At 38.5% G+C, this 16,176-nt stretch overlaps 1 protein-coding gene across 1 annotated transcript in view; it reads left to right on the top strand.

The window, feature by feature from the left end:
• Nucleotides 1–2,674: 2,674 nt before the first annotated feature.
• The window catches only part of TTN (titin), a 302,859-nt gene continuing 289,357 nt past the window's right edge, over nucleotides 2,675–16,176 (top strand). Inside the window, exon 1 of the mRNA XM_055289874.1 lies at nucleotides 2,675–2,817. Within this exon, the coding sequence (XP_055145849.1) occupies nucleotides 2,786–2,817 (32 nt within the window). The 5' untranslated portion in view covers nucleotides 2,675–2,785. The remainder of the gene's footprint in view (nucleotides 2,818–16,176) is intronic.

Here is a 16,176-nt window from a genome sequence, read left to right as displayed (position 1 = left end):
ACCACAGCCCCACCCTCCAGCAGTGTGGCCAAACCAAGGGAAATGAGAGGCAGGAACGTAGCTACACAGGTCAGAGCCAAATACAAAGAGTAAAAATAGTACCTTGAGCTTTCAGAACCACAGATTTTCAAAGTGAGCCAGAGGGCAGAGCAGCAGCTACATTTTCAAACAGAAGTAACTACATCTTTCTAATCAACTGCCGTGTTATGGAACATAAACTGCAGGAAATGATGGCTTCATGTCCTTTTATGTATCAGATAAGCAGGAGGAAGTATCAGTGGTGTGCTTTACTTAGTGAGTGAAGCTTAATAAATATATTCAATAAATATCTTCTACTTATGTCCTTTAATGCAGTAGAACGCTTTTCAAAAACCATTCAACTTGTGTGTACACTGACCAGAAAATGTTCTATATAAAAAACTGTATTTTGCTTGGGTTTTGAGATGAATGTTTCATGAGATTATCTGTATATGTATTAAAATTATTTAAATATGAGGAAAATGTGGTATTCATGGTGTATTTCTCTAAAGCAGGATTTTTCAACCTTGATACAAGATTGACATTTGGGATTAGATAATTCTGTGTTTTTGGGGGTTGTCCTATACACTGTAGGATGTTTAGCAGCATTTATGGCTTCTACCCACTAGATGTCATTAGCACCTCCACCCTCAGATGTAACAACCATGATGTCTCCAAATATTGCCAAATATCCCCTGGCGGAAAATCGTCCCTGGCTGAGAACCACTATTTAAGGAAACAAGATAGCATAAGCTTGGTCAAGATTACACATTGGTGTTTTGTCAGTACAATTTAGAAAATAAAATCCAGCAAATAACATGGTCTTCACAAAGCAATTTTACTGTTTCTTAATTATTGAAACTTTTTCTTATTTTTGTTCTTCTTAAATGGATTAGTTATCCTGGGTAGATTATTAAATAGTTTTAAGTAGTTGAATAAATTTTTTATGAGAGCTAAAATTCCTGACATACCACTGCCCTGACATACCAGCAAAATGATAATGATGATGTTCAATTAAATATATCAAATAAAAACCTGCAAAATTCAACAGACTGAAGTCTATATTCTGGAATTTGACAGCAAAAAAAGTGTGTAGGTTATCATTTTTTGGCAAAGAGGCCCCTAAGTACACTTGCAATCAATGGCTACATGCGTAGTTCCAAATGTCATCTTTATTACTTCTGTTTAAATCTATCTCTAGAATAGTCTCCAAGAATGTAGCTTTTTTACTTTGGAAACTCTTACTCAGACAGATCCCCAGTAAAGCATGGTAATTTAGTAGCTTAAGAACAAGTTCCTCCTTCTGTCTGCCCTTCTTTCTCCCTTATATGTGAGGAAAGTGAAATTTCACAAGATGACTCTATTCAAGAGTCTTGATAAAAGTCGCCTTTACAAATGCTTTTACATGGTTTTGGGGAGTGTAAATTAGTTCAACCATTGTGGAAGACAGTGTGGTGATTCCTCAAAGATCTAGAATCAGAAATACCGTTTGACCCAGCAATCCCATTACTGGGTATGTACCCAAAAGAATATAAATCCTTCTGTTATAAAGATACATGCCCACATATGTTCATTGCAGCACTATTCACAATAGCAAAAACATGAAATCAACCCAAACACCCATCAATGATAGACTGGATAAAGAAAATGTGGTACATCTACACCATGGAATACTATGCAGCCATAAAAAGGAATGAGATCATGTCCTTTGCAGGGACACGGATGGAACTAGAAGCCATTATCTTCAGGAAACTAACCCAGGAACAGAAAACCAAACACCACATGTTCTCACTTATAAGTGGTAGTTAAACAATGAGAACAGATGGACACAGGGAGGGGAACAACACACCCTGGGGCCTATTGAGGGTCGGGGGAGGGAGAACATCAGGATGAATAGCTAATGCATGTGGGGAATAATACTTAGGTGATGGGTTGATAGGTGCAGCAAACCACCATGGCACATGTTTACCTATGTAACAAACCTGCACATCCTGCACATGTATCCTGGAACTTAAAATTTTAAAAAGTCACCTTTATGGGTTTTGTTTTTGTTTTTACTTTTGCTTTTGGTTTTTCAGTCAGGGGAATTATTGATCATTGCTAGACATTAGGAGGTGGTAAGAATGCAGTAAAAAGAAATTTGACATTGTTTAGAAGGACTTCTGAAAATGAACACATTGAAAATATTGCATATGTGGGCCAGGTGCGGTGGCTCACGCCTGTAATCCCAGCACTTTGGGAGACCGAGGGGGGTGGATCACCTGAGGTCAGGAGTTTGGGACCAGCCTGGCCAACATAGTGAAATCTTGTCTGTACTAAAAATACAAAAATTAGCCAGGCATGGTGGTGGTTGCCTGTAATCCCAGCTACTCAGGAGGCTGAGGAAGGAGAATCACTTGAATCTGGGAGGAACAGGTTGCAGTGAGTGGAGATTGTGCCACTGCACTCCAGCCTAGGCAACAGAATGAGACTCTGTTGAAAGAAGGGAGGGAGGGAGGGAGGAAGGAAGGAAGGAAGGGAGGGAGGGAGGGAGGGAGGGAGGAGGGAGAGAAATAGAAAAGAGAGATAAAGAAAAAGAAAGAGAAAGAAAATATTGCACATGTGTATCTTATATTAGCAACTTCAAATTTCCTTTTCCTTTTAGTATGAAGCAAAATTCTAACATTCCTAGAAAGTGTTAGACCTGTCAACCTCCAGGAAGGATGAGATCTGCTTTCACACTGCACAGTGTCCAGAAGATCAGGACCATGTGTCACTTGGTTCAAAGATGACTTCTAAGTGGTACCTGGAGATACTGAAGTAGGTCATGTGGTTTTGTCTTTATTTTCAGAAGAATATATTGTGTTTCATAACTCTATGTTTTTCTATATTATCCACAGAAAAAGAGCATGAATCTTTCTGATTCTAGGAAGTACTTCTGTCCTAAACCAACAGTAATTTCAGCTAAATTCTTATATTTGAGGCCATGTTCTCAGGTATACAACATATAAATGAATGAAATATTTATTCACAAGACAATATGCACCCTTTTCTCTTAAAGAAATAAACATGTGGCACATTTCAGACAGAAGCTAAACACAAACAAAAGTTTTTGCCCAAAAATACAACAGAGGAAACAAAAGTACTAGAAGTATGAAAAAAGTACTAGCAAGAACCAGTTGTCCACTTAGGTAAAGGGGCAGGAACTAAAACTCTTTTGTGGAGGTTATCCTGTTTTTAAGTATAAATATTCATATGTGGAAATATCCATAACCCATGTAAATATTACATATTTTATTGTCCTTTCTACTTTTAGAGTTATTACTGTAAAATGATAATTATGTTAGACATCTAATGTGCAGATATAACCTTAATGAATAACCCAAAGTTCTCATTCCTTATTTCTCTTAGGTGCAGATTTTAATCTCATCCTAGAAGGCTAGAATATGAAAACCAATTACTTACTCAGGGAATGAGCCTGGTCTACCACCCAGGAGCCACATGTAAAGTTATTGTTTTATTTCCCTCATTCTCTTCTTATTGTGGAATATATCCTACTTATCCCAAAGTACTTATCTTATTATGGTAAAAAATGAGTCAGAATACATACCTATTAGAGTGGCTAAAATCCAAAGCACTGACAAAGCCAAATGCTAGTGAGGATGTGAAGCACCAGGAACTCTCACTCACTGCTGGTGGGAATGCAAAACGGCACAGCCACTTTGGAAGACAGTTTGGCAGTTTCTTACAAAACTGAACATACGCTTGTCATACAATCCAGCAATTAGTTTCCTTGGTGTTTACCCAAATGAGCTGAAAACTTGTGTCTACACAAAACCTGCATGCAGATGTTTATAGCAGCTTAATTCATAGTGGCAAAAACTTGGAAGCAAACAAGATGTCCTTTAATAGGTGAATGGATAAACAAACTGAGATACATACATACAGTGGAATCTTAGGCAATATGAAATATGTTACTAAGGCATGGAAAGACACTAAGGAATCTTAAATGCATATTGCTAAGTGAAAGAAGTTAATCTGAAAAGGCTACATACTGTATGACTCCAACTATATGGTATTCTGGAAAAGAAAACAGTACGGAGACAATAAGAAACCAGTGATTGCCAGGCTTTAGGGAGAGAAGGAAGAGGAAGATGAACAAGTGGAGCACAGAGGATGTTTAGGGCATTGAAACTACTGTGTATGATACTGCAATGGAGGATACATGTCATTAAACATCAATCAAAACCCACAGAATATACAAAACAACAGTGAACCCTAATGTATATTATGAACTTTAGTAATAATGCATCAATATTGGCTCATCATTTATTACAAAGGCCAGCTTCTGGATGCCAGGACCTACTTTTATCTTTTTCAAAGCTTATTGTTTTTTAAACTTACATATGCTCTTATAACAGTTGTTACTCAACTAACCTCTAATGAATGTAGTCTCTGATGGGTTAATAATACTGTTGCCTCTCCCTACTCACATGTTCTGCATCCATGAATTCAACCAAATGCGTATCAAAAATATTGAAAAAAAGAAAAACCTCAAAATAAAAAAATACAAATAAAAAATACAAAATAACTATTTACATAGCACTTACATTGTATTAGGTATTATAAGGAATCTAGAGATGATTTAAAGCATATGTGAAGATGTGCATAGGTTAAATGCAAATACTGTGCTATTTTACATAAGCGACTTGAGCATCCACATATTTTGGTATCTGCTGGGGGTTAGGGGGTCCTGGAGCCAATCCCCCAAGGATACTGAAGGACGACTATACGGCAAGCATCCCCAAATCATAGTCTATCAACAGAGATGGGGGGAGACAAAGATTCACATTACAGGTGATAAGTGTTCCTTCATTTTGACAAAGAATTTGCCAAAGGTGAAACTGTTGCTAAAGCTTCCTTGTTTTAAATGGAAGAGTACACATTAACACTTAGATCCAAAGTGAAGGCCTAGAGATGAGCAGATTTTGCTGCTGAGATATGGTAATAAGCAATTAGGAAGTCCTGTCTTCTCCAGCTTGCTCCACTCTCATTTCCCTAAAATATGATTCAGGGATTCTGAGAAAGTCGGTCACCAAAAGCTCAAATTGTCATCATATTTATCTGATACAGTTGTTCATGTCCTTAAGATTTATGTTATTGAGCACATCATTCGTTTGCTAACGCTGCCATAACAATCTACTACAGACTGGGCAACTTAAACTTACTGAAATTTATTTTCTCACAGTCCTGAAGACTTGAAGTTCGAAGATCAAAGTGCCGACAGAGCTCATTTCTTCTGAGGCTTCTCTCCTTCACTTCCATCTTCCTCCTGTCTCCACATGACCTTTCCTCTGTTCCTGTTTCATCTTAATCTCTTGTTCTTTGTTTTTCTTTATTTTTGGAGATAGAATCTCACTCTGTCACCCAGGCTGGAGTGCAGTGTTTTGATCATGACTCATTGCAGCCTCAATCTCCCAGGTTCAAGTGATCCTCCCACCTCAGCCTCCTGAGTGGCTGGGTCTACAGGTGAATGCCACCATGCCCAGGATTTTTTGTTTTTGTTTTTTAAGACAGACAAGATCTTGCTATGTTGCCCAGGCTGGTGTTGAACTCCTGGGCTCCAGCAATCTGCCCACCTCCATCTCTCAAAGTGTTGGGATTACAGGCATGAGCCACTGTTCCTGGTCCTATCTCTTGTTCTTATAAGGACACCACTCATATTGGGTTAGGGCCCACCCTAATGAGCTCATTTTAACTTAATCATCTCTTTAAAGACCTAACCTCAAAACACAGTCACAGTGTGAGGCACTAGGAGTTAGAATTTCAACATATGAATTTTAGAGGGTCCACATTGTAGCCCCTACGAAGCAGCTACTATGTGTCGATCATCGTTCTAGTCAGTGCTGCAAAAAGGCAATGGGCTGGGCAAAATCAAAACAGGACCAAAAAGTCAGGAGTGGAGGATAATAGATTCAGTCAGTATCTTGGGTTGTGTAGGACTCCCAAGACTTGCTGAAGATTTAAATCAGAGAAATTATGTGAAATTTTTATCATGGAGTGCTTATTGGGCTTTGAGGTGGACTTTAGATTGGAGGCAGAAACGAACAATTAAGAGGCTAAATCCAATAGAATAAGTGAGAAATAAGGACCTGGAAATGGCAGTAGCAATAAGCAAGATTACAAAGATTCAAGCTATTTTTAGGTGGTAGAATTAAAAGAATTTATTGACATCTCAGAGGTAGGTAATAAGGAGAAGGAAGCATTAAGAAAAACTCCCAGAGTTCTCACTTAGGTGGTTGAATAGATTGTGATGTTATTAACTCAGATGGAAAAATCCAGAAGAAGGACAGATTTATAAGGAGTCTAATCTGGGTGTTTTAAGTCTGAGATTCTCTTGGAGATACCCAATAAGAGTGAAATGTGAGTCTGGAGCACACGAGCAATGAATGGGGCAGAGATAATCATCTTGAAGTGATCAGAATGTAGTTGAAGCCTTGAAAGGAGATGAGCTAACCCCGGGAAAACACAAGAGTAAGAAGTAGAACTTGATCAAGACCAGCAGGAGGAGAACTGCTCATGAATAAGTCAGAACTGTATGAGTCCAGAGAGGCTGGTGCCAAGGAATTCAAGTTTGGAGACAGCTTGCAGAAAGATGAAGTGCAAAAGTTAGTAGGAGAACTGGTGAAAGTGATGGGATACAGAAAAAATGTAATCTTGAGTGATTCTTCTTGGCTATGTTTTATCAAAAAGCCAAGGCCAAAGGAAGATATAGCCTGAGAAATAGTTCAAGTTTAGTGCTATGAACTCATTGACTTTTCAATCACTCAACACAAATAGTTTTCCTGTAAGTGAATTTGTTTGAAGAGTTTCCTAACACATCACTTACTATTATGCATTATGAAAATACAATTTTTAAGTATCCACTGGATTAATAAGTGACAACCAAAAATGTTGCAAAAAAGTTTAAAAAAAAACTCTGCCTATTGGATTTGGAAATAAGAAAGGCAGTGGAAAACACAATGTGAGTCGTGCAGGAATCATGAGAAAAGAAGCTGAAAGAGGGTTCAGAAAGAATAGGTGTTTTAGTCTATTCAGGCTGCTCTAGCAACTTACCCTATCCTGGGTAATTTATAAACAATAGAAATTTATTGCTTACAGTGCTGGAGGCTGGGAAGTTCAAGATCAAGCCACCAACAGATTGTATATCTAACAAGGACACTTTTCTCATAGAAAAGGACTTCTTGCTATGACCTTATATAGCAGAAGAGCAAAAGGAGCTCTTTCAAGCCTCTTTCATAAGGGTAGAAATCCCATTCATGAGGGCAAAACCCTCATAACCTAATCACTTGCCAAAGGCCCCATCTCTTAAAACCATCACCTTTGGGGTAAGATTTCAACATGAATTTTGGAAGGAAACAAACATTTAGACCATAGCAATAAGAAATAAAGAAATTAATACAGCAATAAGCTCAGTTATAATTAAATGGGAAAACAATGTATCAAGTAGAGGGGCTGGTAAGGGGAAGAAGCTTCTAGATAGGGGAAGTTAAACATATTATATGGAATAGTGTGTGTTTTTGTGTATCTTTCCAGAAGTTTACTATAAATTTTCATTAAATAAATGTTCAATGAGCATCTTCTGTCTAGTACACCACTGTACCAGGAGCCAGAGTTTTAAAGGTGAATATTATATGGAATAGTGTGTGTCTTGGAAGAAACAAGAGTAGAAGGATCCTGAATATTGGTCTAGCCTTGAAGAGGAAAAGACCCATTTTCCCCTGACACTGGAGGAAAACAGATAAGCATATGTATATGGCTATAAAGTAAATGTTTAAGCCCTACTCATGATAATACTGATGAAAAGAGATGTATCTTTAACTTCTCTGTTGATGTTAGAAGAGAAGCCACTCCACAGAAGAAAGACCTGAAGAGGGCAAGACCCAAAGTATGGTCACAGTGGTAAAGTGCTGAAGTGGGAAAGAAGGAATGAATGCCATTTCAGACCTGCCAGGCAGGAACTGTGTGGCTAAAGGTGTAGAAAGGGCTATTCAAATAACGACAATAACCAGCAACAGCTTCCACATTGAGCATTTGTTATAAAATGTGCTATGAAGAAAACACTATTATCTAAAACTATTTGTAAAACTAAAAAATCAAAGAAGAACTTACAAAATCTAGTTAATGAAAACCAAAACAACACTAAAGGAGAATATTCACTATGAAGAAGTGAGTATTCCCATTTTACGAGGAAGAAATGAAGCTTCAGTGATTAATCCAGGGTCATTTTGCTAATAAGTGGCGCATCTTGGATTTGATCCAAAGTCTGTCTGATTTAGAAACTGTGCTATCCATCATTTTCCTCTAGTGTGATTACACATGGATGTGGGAGTCCCTAAGGGTGTTGGCAAGGCTTACACTAGGGGTGCTGATGCTGATGTCTTCAGGAAATGTTGAGAAGGCCTTTGAAGAAAACACCCTGAAAGCCTGGAGAAGATAGGTAGAAAGTGGTAGCTAAAGAATCTTTAGCTTCAAAGGAAGAATAGGCTTTGTTTAGAAATAAAAAAGTAAACATCTGGAGGTGATAATGGAAGCTGGAGAAAAATCAGCACTTGGCTGTGTGGGCACTGAGTAGTTTCCACTGGGTGAGGCTGCCAAGGGGAGACCTGCATTTCAGCTAAGGCAAGGAGAGGGTGGAGGCACTCTGTGAAACAACTGGAACAGAGGTTTCACAGGGCTTGGGAAATTAAAGTCAAGTTCAGGAGAGGAAGACACAGCACCAATAGCAAAGAAAGATTTTTCCAGAAGGCTCCTTTTTCCTGCCCCCCAACTATTTTATTTATGTTAAGGATCATTGCACCTGGTTTTTGTCTAGGTTTGAATTTCATTTGCTCTTTATAAAAGCAATACATGTTCACTGCACCCAAATAACACAACTAGCACTTCTGTGTACTAGGCTTCTTTCCAGTTATTTTATCCCGCCGTATGTTGTATATGATTTCCCCTTCTTAGATCGCTCCAGCTTTTGATCGCTTTTATCCACAAAATAACATTTTGCAGAGGGAGATGCATTTCATAGAAAAAGGTTCTATTTGTTATTTATGTTTTTACTAACTAGAATTTATAAGTTTTGCCTTATATTTTTAATTCCACACTAGTTTTGGATACATTATTGAAATAGAGGCTTTTTTTAAGAGAGAGTAATACATGTTCGTGGTGAAAATTCAAATTCAGGTATAAGGTGAAAATTAAGTTTTTCATCCAAGCCCTATATACATCTATCTCAAAGAAGTCACTTTTAACAGTTTTTGTGTATCTTTCCAGAAGTTTACTATAAATTTTCATTAAATAAATGTTCAATGAGCATCTTCTGTCTAGTACACCACTGTACCAGGAGCCAGAGTTTTAAAGGTGAACTCGACAGATTTTAATGCTTTCTTATTGAAGTTTATAGACCAATGGAAGAGTCATATAATAATCAGGAAAATGGCAAGACAAAAAGCGGAAAGAAATATTATTAAAATGAACAGATTGCTGTGATTGAGAATAATATGCATTGCATAGCATTCTGCAACTTGCTTTTTCTCCTACTGTCATGGCCATCTTTCTGGGGCAATATATGGGTCTAACTCATTATCCTTAATTCCTGGGTGCTATGGATATCATGGTTATACTACAAATCACTCAAGCATTTCCTCACTGATTAACATTCAGGTTGTCCTTTTTATCACCTTTAAACAATATTAAAATAAGTATCTTTATACTCATACTTTTATATTTTGTGGTATCCAATTCTTTTTTTTATATACTTTAAGTTTTAGGGTACATATGCACAATGTACAGGTTTGTTACCTATGTATCCCTGTTCCATGTTGGTGTGCTGCACCCATTAACTCGTCATTTAGCATTAGGTATATCTCCTAATGCTGTCCCTCCCCCCTCCCCCAACCCCACAACAGTCCCCGGAGTGTGATGTTCCCCTTCTTGTGTCCATGTGTTCTCATTGTTCAATTCCCACCTATGAGTGAGAACATGTGGTGTTTGGTTTTTTGTCCTTGCGATAGTTTACTGAGAATGATGGTTTTCAGTTTCAGCCGTGTCCCTACAAAGGACATGAACTCATCATTTGTTATGGCTGCATAGTATTCCATGGTGTATATGTGCCACATTTTCTTAATCCAGTCTATCGTTGTTGGACATCTGGGTTGGTTCCAAGTCTTTCCTATTGTGAATAGTGCCACAATAAACATACGTGTGCATGTATCTTTATAGCAGCATGATTTATAGTCCTTTGGGTATATACCCAGTAATGGGATGGCTGGGTCAAATGGTATTTCTAGATCTAGATCCCTGAGGAATCGCCACACTGACTTCCATAATGGTTGAACTAGTTTACAGTCCCACCAACAGTGTAAAAGTGACCCTATTTCTCCACATCCTCTCCAAAACCTGTTGTTTCCTGACTTTTTAATGATCACCATTCTAACTGGTGTGAGATGATATCTCACTGTGGTTTTGATTTGCATTTCTCTGATGGCCAGTGATGGTGAGCATTTTTTCATGTGTTTTTTGGCTGCATAAGTGTCTTCTTTTGAGAAGTGTCTGTTCATGTCCTTTGCCCACTTTTTGATGGGGTTGTTTGTTTTTTTCTTGTAAATTTGTTTGAGTTCATTGTAGATTCTGAATATTAGCCCTTTGTCAGATGAGTAGGTTGCGAAAATTTTCTCCCATTTTGTAGGTTGCCTGTTCACTCTGACGATAGTTTCTTTTGCTGTGCAGAAGCTCTTTAGTTTAATTAGATCCCATTTGTCGATTTTGGCTTTTGTTGCCATTGCTTTTGGTGTTTTAGACATGAAGTCCTTGCCCACGCCTATGTCCTGAATGGTATTGCCTAGGTTTTCTTCTGGAGTTTTTATGGTTTTAGGTCTAACATGTAAGTATTTAATCCATCTTGAATTAATTTTTGTATAAGGTGTAAGGAAGGGATCCTGTTTCAGCTTTCTACATATGGTTAGCCAGTTTTCCCAGCACCATTTATTAAATAGGGAATCCTTTTCCCATTGCTTGTTTTTGTCAGGTTTGTCAAAGATCAGATAGTTGTAGATATGCGGCATTATTTTTGAGGGCTCTGTTCTGTTCCATTGATCTATGGGACATATCTGAAAATAATAAGAGCTATCTATGACAAACCCACAGCCAATATCATACTGAATGGGCAAAAACTGGAAGCATTCCCTCTGAAAACTGGCACAAGACAGGGATGCCCTCTCTCACCACTCCTATTCAACATAGTGTTGGAAGTTCTGGCCAGGGCAATCAGGCAGGAGAAGGAAATAAAGGGTATTCAATTAGGAAAAGAGGAAGTCAAGTTGTCCCTGTTTGCAGATGACATGATTGTATATCTAGAAAACCCCATTGTCTCAGCCCAAAATCTCCTTAAGCTGATAAGCAACTTCAGCAAAGTCTCAGGATACAAAATCAATGTACAAAAATCACAAGCATTCTTGTACACCAATCACAGACAAACAAAGAGCCAAATCATGAGTGAACTCTCATTCACAATTGCTTCAAAGAGAATAAAATACCTAGGAATCCAACTTACAAGGGACATGAAGGACCTCTTCAAGGAGAACTACAAACCACTGCCCAATGAAATAAAAGAGGATACAAACAAATGGAAGAACATTCCATGCTCATGGGTTGGAAGAATCAATATCATGAAAATGGCCATACTGCCCAAGGTATTTTATAGATTCAATGCCATCCCCATCAAGCTACCAATGACTTTCTTCACAGAATTGGAAAAAACTACTTTAAAGTTCATATGGAACCAAAAAAGAGCCCGCATCGCCAAGTCAATCCTAAGCCAAAAGAACAAAGCTGGAGGCATCACGCTACCTGACTTCAAACTATACTACAAGGCTACAGTAACCAAAACAGCATGGTGCTGGTATCCAATTCTTTACTGCAGGTGCAACATAAATATTTTTCTCAAGTCTTTTTAATTTGATCAAAGTAGATTGTGCCATTCAAAATTATTTATTTGTAAATGTTTGGTCTTTTCCTTATGATATCTGACATCTGAGTGTCCAGTGTTGCTTCAAATAGTTTCTCCCACCTGTGAGATTCCACAAATATTATCTTACATATTGTCATAATATTTTATCGTGTTCCTTTTACTTTGGGGATTTATTTTACATGGTATGAAGTGCCTTCTTTTCAATAAATATCCAACTATGCCAGCACCATTATGAACTAAACCATTACATATTAATTCTTCATATTTTCTTGGATCTGTTTCTAGATTCTCTATTCTGTTTACTAATTTATTTTTATATTTTATATTACCGTGCCAATACTTTGGTTGCCGTAGTTTTATAGTAAGTTGTTTCTGGTAAGGCAAGTTCCTTTTCAACATTATACTTATTTTTAAAAAGCTTCCTAATAGTCTCTTGTGTCAGTGTATAATACTCCCTATTGGTAGACAATTAGATTGTCTTTAGTTTAAATTTCCTATTAATATTACAAATTCCTAGAATGAATGGTTTTCATCATTTAATATAATTCTGCATTGCAGAGGTAAAGAACAAAAGCCACACATTAATGCATCCCTTGTCCACTATAGATTCATGTATTAGGTAAAGGATTAGCATTGGTACACAGCTAGATAAATCAAAAGCAAGTTGGTTACTTCCTAGATACAATGGGGGTACAGGCATTGGGTAAATACAGCCATTCCAAATGGGAGAAATCGGCCAAGACATAGGGGCTATAGGCCCCACACAAGTCCAAAATAAACAGGGCAGTCAAATCTTAAAGCTTCAAAATGATCTCCTTTGACTCCACGTCTCACATCTGTGTCACAGTGATGCAAGAGATGGGTTTTCATGGTCTTGAGCAGCTCTGCCCCCGTAGCTTTGCAAGATACAGTCTCCATCCTGGCTGTCTTCATGGGCTGGTGTTGAGTATCTGCAGCTTTTCCAGGCACACAGTTCAAGCTGTTAGTGGATCTACCATTCCGGGGTTGGAGGATGGTGGCTTTCTTCTCACAGCTTCACCAGGAAGTGCCCTAGTAGGGACTAAATGTGGGGACTCCAACCCCACATTTCCCTTCAGCACTACCCTAGCAGAGGCTCTCCACGGGGGCTCCACCCTTGCAGCAAACTTCTGCCTGGGCATCCAGGCATTCCCATATGTCCTCTGAAATCTAGGTGGTGGTTCCCAAACCTCAGTTCTTGACTTCTGTGCACCCGCAGTTTCAGCACTATGTGGAAGCTGCCAGCACTTGGGGGCTTGCACCCTCTGAAGCCACAGCCCGAGCTATACCTTGGCCCCTTTTAGGCATGGCTGGAGCACTGAGACACAGGGTACCAAGTCCCTAGACCGCACACAGCAGAGGGAGGAACCTTGGACCTGGCCCATAAAACCACTTTTTCCTCCTAGGCCTCTGGGCCTGTAATGGGAGGGACTGCCACAAAGATCTCTGACATGCCCTGGTGATATTTTCCCCCATTGTCTTGGTGATTAACATTTGTCTTCTCATTACTTATGCAAATTTCTGCAGTCAGCTTAAATTTCTCCTCAGAAAATGGGTTTTCTTTTCTACCCATCTTCAGGCTGCAAATTTTCTGAACTTCTATGCTCTGTTTCCCTTTTAAAACTGAATGCTCTTAACAGCACCCAAGTCACATTTTGAATGCTTTGCTGCTTAGAAATTTCATCCGCCAATACCCTAAATCATCTCCCTTAAGTTCAAAGTTTCACACTTCTCTAGGGCAGGGGCAAAATGCCACCAGTCTGTTTGCTAAAACGTAACAAGAGTCACCTTTGTTCCAGTTCCCAACAAGTTCGGCATCTCCATCTGAGACCTCCTCAGCCTGGATTTCATTGTTCATATCATTATTAGCATTTTGGTCAAAGCCATTCAACAAGTCTCTAGGGAGTTTCAAACTTTCCCACATTTTCCTGTCTTCTTTTGAGTCCTCCAAACTGTTCCAACCTCTGCCTGTTACCAAGTTCCAAAGTCTCTTCCACATTTTTGGGTAACTTTTGAGCAGCACCCCACTTCTGGTACCAATGTACTGTGTTTGTTCATTTTCATGATGCTGATAAAGACATACTCAAGAATGGGCAATTTACAAAAGAAAGAGATTTAATGGACTTACAGTTCCACATGGCTAGAGTCCTCACAATCATGGTGGAAGGCAGGGAGGAGAAAGTCACATCTTACATGGATGGCAGCAGGCAGAGAGAGAGAGCTTGTGCAGGGATACTCCTGTTTTTAAAACCATCAGATCTCATGAGACTTATTCATTACCACAAGAACAGTACAGGAAAGACCCACCCCCATGGTTCAATCGTCTCCCACCAAGCCCCTCCCACAACATGTGGGAATTATGGGAGCTAAGAGACTTGGGTGGGGACACAGACCCAAACCATATCATATGTGATACATGTAATTCAAATTCACACTTCCTCAAAACTAAATGCTATGATTCTATAGTGTTATCCACAAGGGTTATCCACAAGTGTCATCCACATAGTGTTATCACTGCCAAGGGTCTACTATGTAAAAACTTGCACCCTACTGGATTTATTTCATTGGTATGCACAGACTTCTCACTCTAGGAAACTTAAAAATGAAATGCTTAAACTGATTCATCCACTGAATTTCTTTTTTTAATGGTAATTTCTGCTCATACCCATATTATCCACTAAAGTCTTCAGGTGAAAATCTTAGAAACAGAGGCATGAGGGAGTCAACTTGGCTACACTGGTTCTGACATGAATACATGACATGGCTTCCTCTTCAAAGCTCTTTTATATCATGACCTCATCAAAAATAATGTGTAGCTAGTGCCTTCAATCTTCACATGTAGCAGCATGTTCCAATATTCAGGGGGACATACTTGTACTTCACCTTGACCTTCCCCAGGATGTCTGCCTGCTCTTTTTACACATTAGCAGAGGGCAATCCATTCAGTTTCTCTAAGTACCATCCGAACACCAATATTCTACAATCCAAGAATGTAATTATCAAATTAGAACTGAATTTACCTTCCAAAATATAAACTACTTGGTAAGCATAAAGTCATGATTGTTGTTGTTAAGGACAGCGAGAAAATGTGGAAACCATTATATTACACCAGGAAATGTGAATTTCAGTAAAAACCCTTAAAGATAATGTCAACTACTTTGCAATTAAGCACACAGAACACCAGGATTCCAGTCATATTTTGGTTTCAATTTTGATCATTTGGATCTAAATCCTGCCATGGATCAGGTTAGAGCCTCACTCCTATTCTTAATTTTTTTAACTTGGGTTATATTTCCTTAGCCTTTCATTCAGTTGCATTCAGTGAATTGCCTTCTGGTATGCCCTGAACTTTCGTTTAAAACTTGTACTGAAAATATCAACATATCAAATTAAGTCACTGTATGTACTACAGGTACATTGTTAAGGACTTTTTGCTAGGTACCTCCCTTAGTGCCTACTCTATAAAGCTGTACATTATACATTTTACAAATTTAGCATTAGAAAATTGCATGTCCCCCAGGAATTGGTATGTTTTCCACTCTATATTTTGAATTATAACTTTCTTTGTTCTTTAACTTTAAGGAAGCTTATCACCAACCTAAAGATCAACTACAGCAAATATAGTGGCCTTTGTGGATTGTGAACTTATGTTGTTATTTGTCATGGTTTTAGTTTTCTACTCTGTTTCTATTTTCTCTCAAAGGCATTTTTTATTTCCATTTCTCTTTTATCGTATTTTATGTGCTTTTACTGAAAATGCTTCAATTCTTTTGTAAAATGAAATAAAAACACCCAACCTAAGTGATCCTCTCCAGGAGGAGTTCTGCCTTTGTTTCGGTCTGCACTGTTCTCTCGCATCTCTGAATTTCTGAACACTTAGTGTTTCTTATCATTCTGGCCCTTAACCTTTTATTGTCTCTCCTTGCATTGTTGCATAGCTCTCTTGTCTTTCTGACTAATATCTCAATGAGGGGCCTTACATTGTCTGTACCTTTACAGTTCTTGGCACATGGAACATACTCAAAAAACCCTTGAGAAGGAAAGAAAGGAGGGAGAGAAGAACAGAGGGAAGGAGGAAGAAAGGAACAGAAGTCGAACATGATGTTAAAAACACATGCTGTCTGTAGGGAAGAAGCTGGCTA

Source organism: Symphalangus syndactylus, chromosome 8 (assembly GCF_028878055.3).
Source record: "Symphalangus syndactylus isolate Jambi chromosome 8, NHGRI_mSymSyn1-v2.1_pri, whole genome shotgun sequence".
In the NCBI taxonomy this organism is placed as follows: domain Eukaryota; kingdom Metazoa; phylum Chordata; class Mammalia; order Primates; family Hylobatidae; genus Symphalangus; species Symphalangus syndactylus.
Note: the sequence above shows the minus strand (reverse complement) of the source record. Positions and strands in the feature narration are given on the sequence as shown.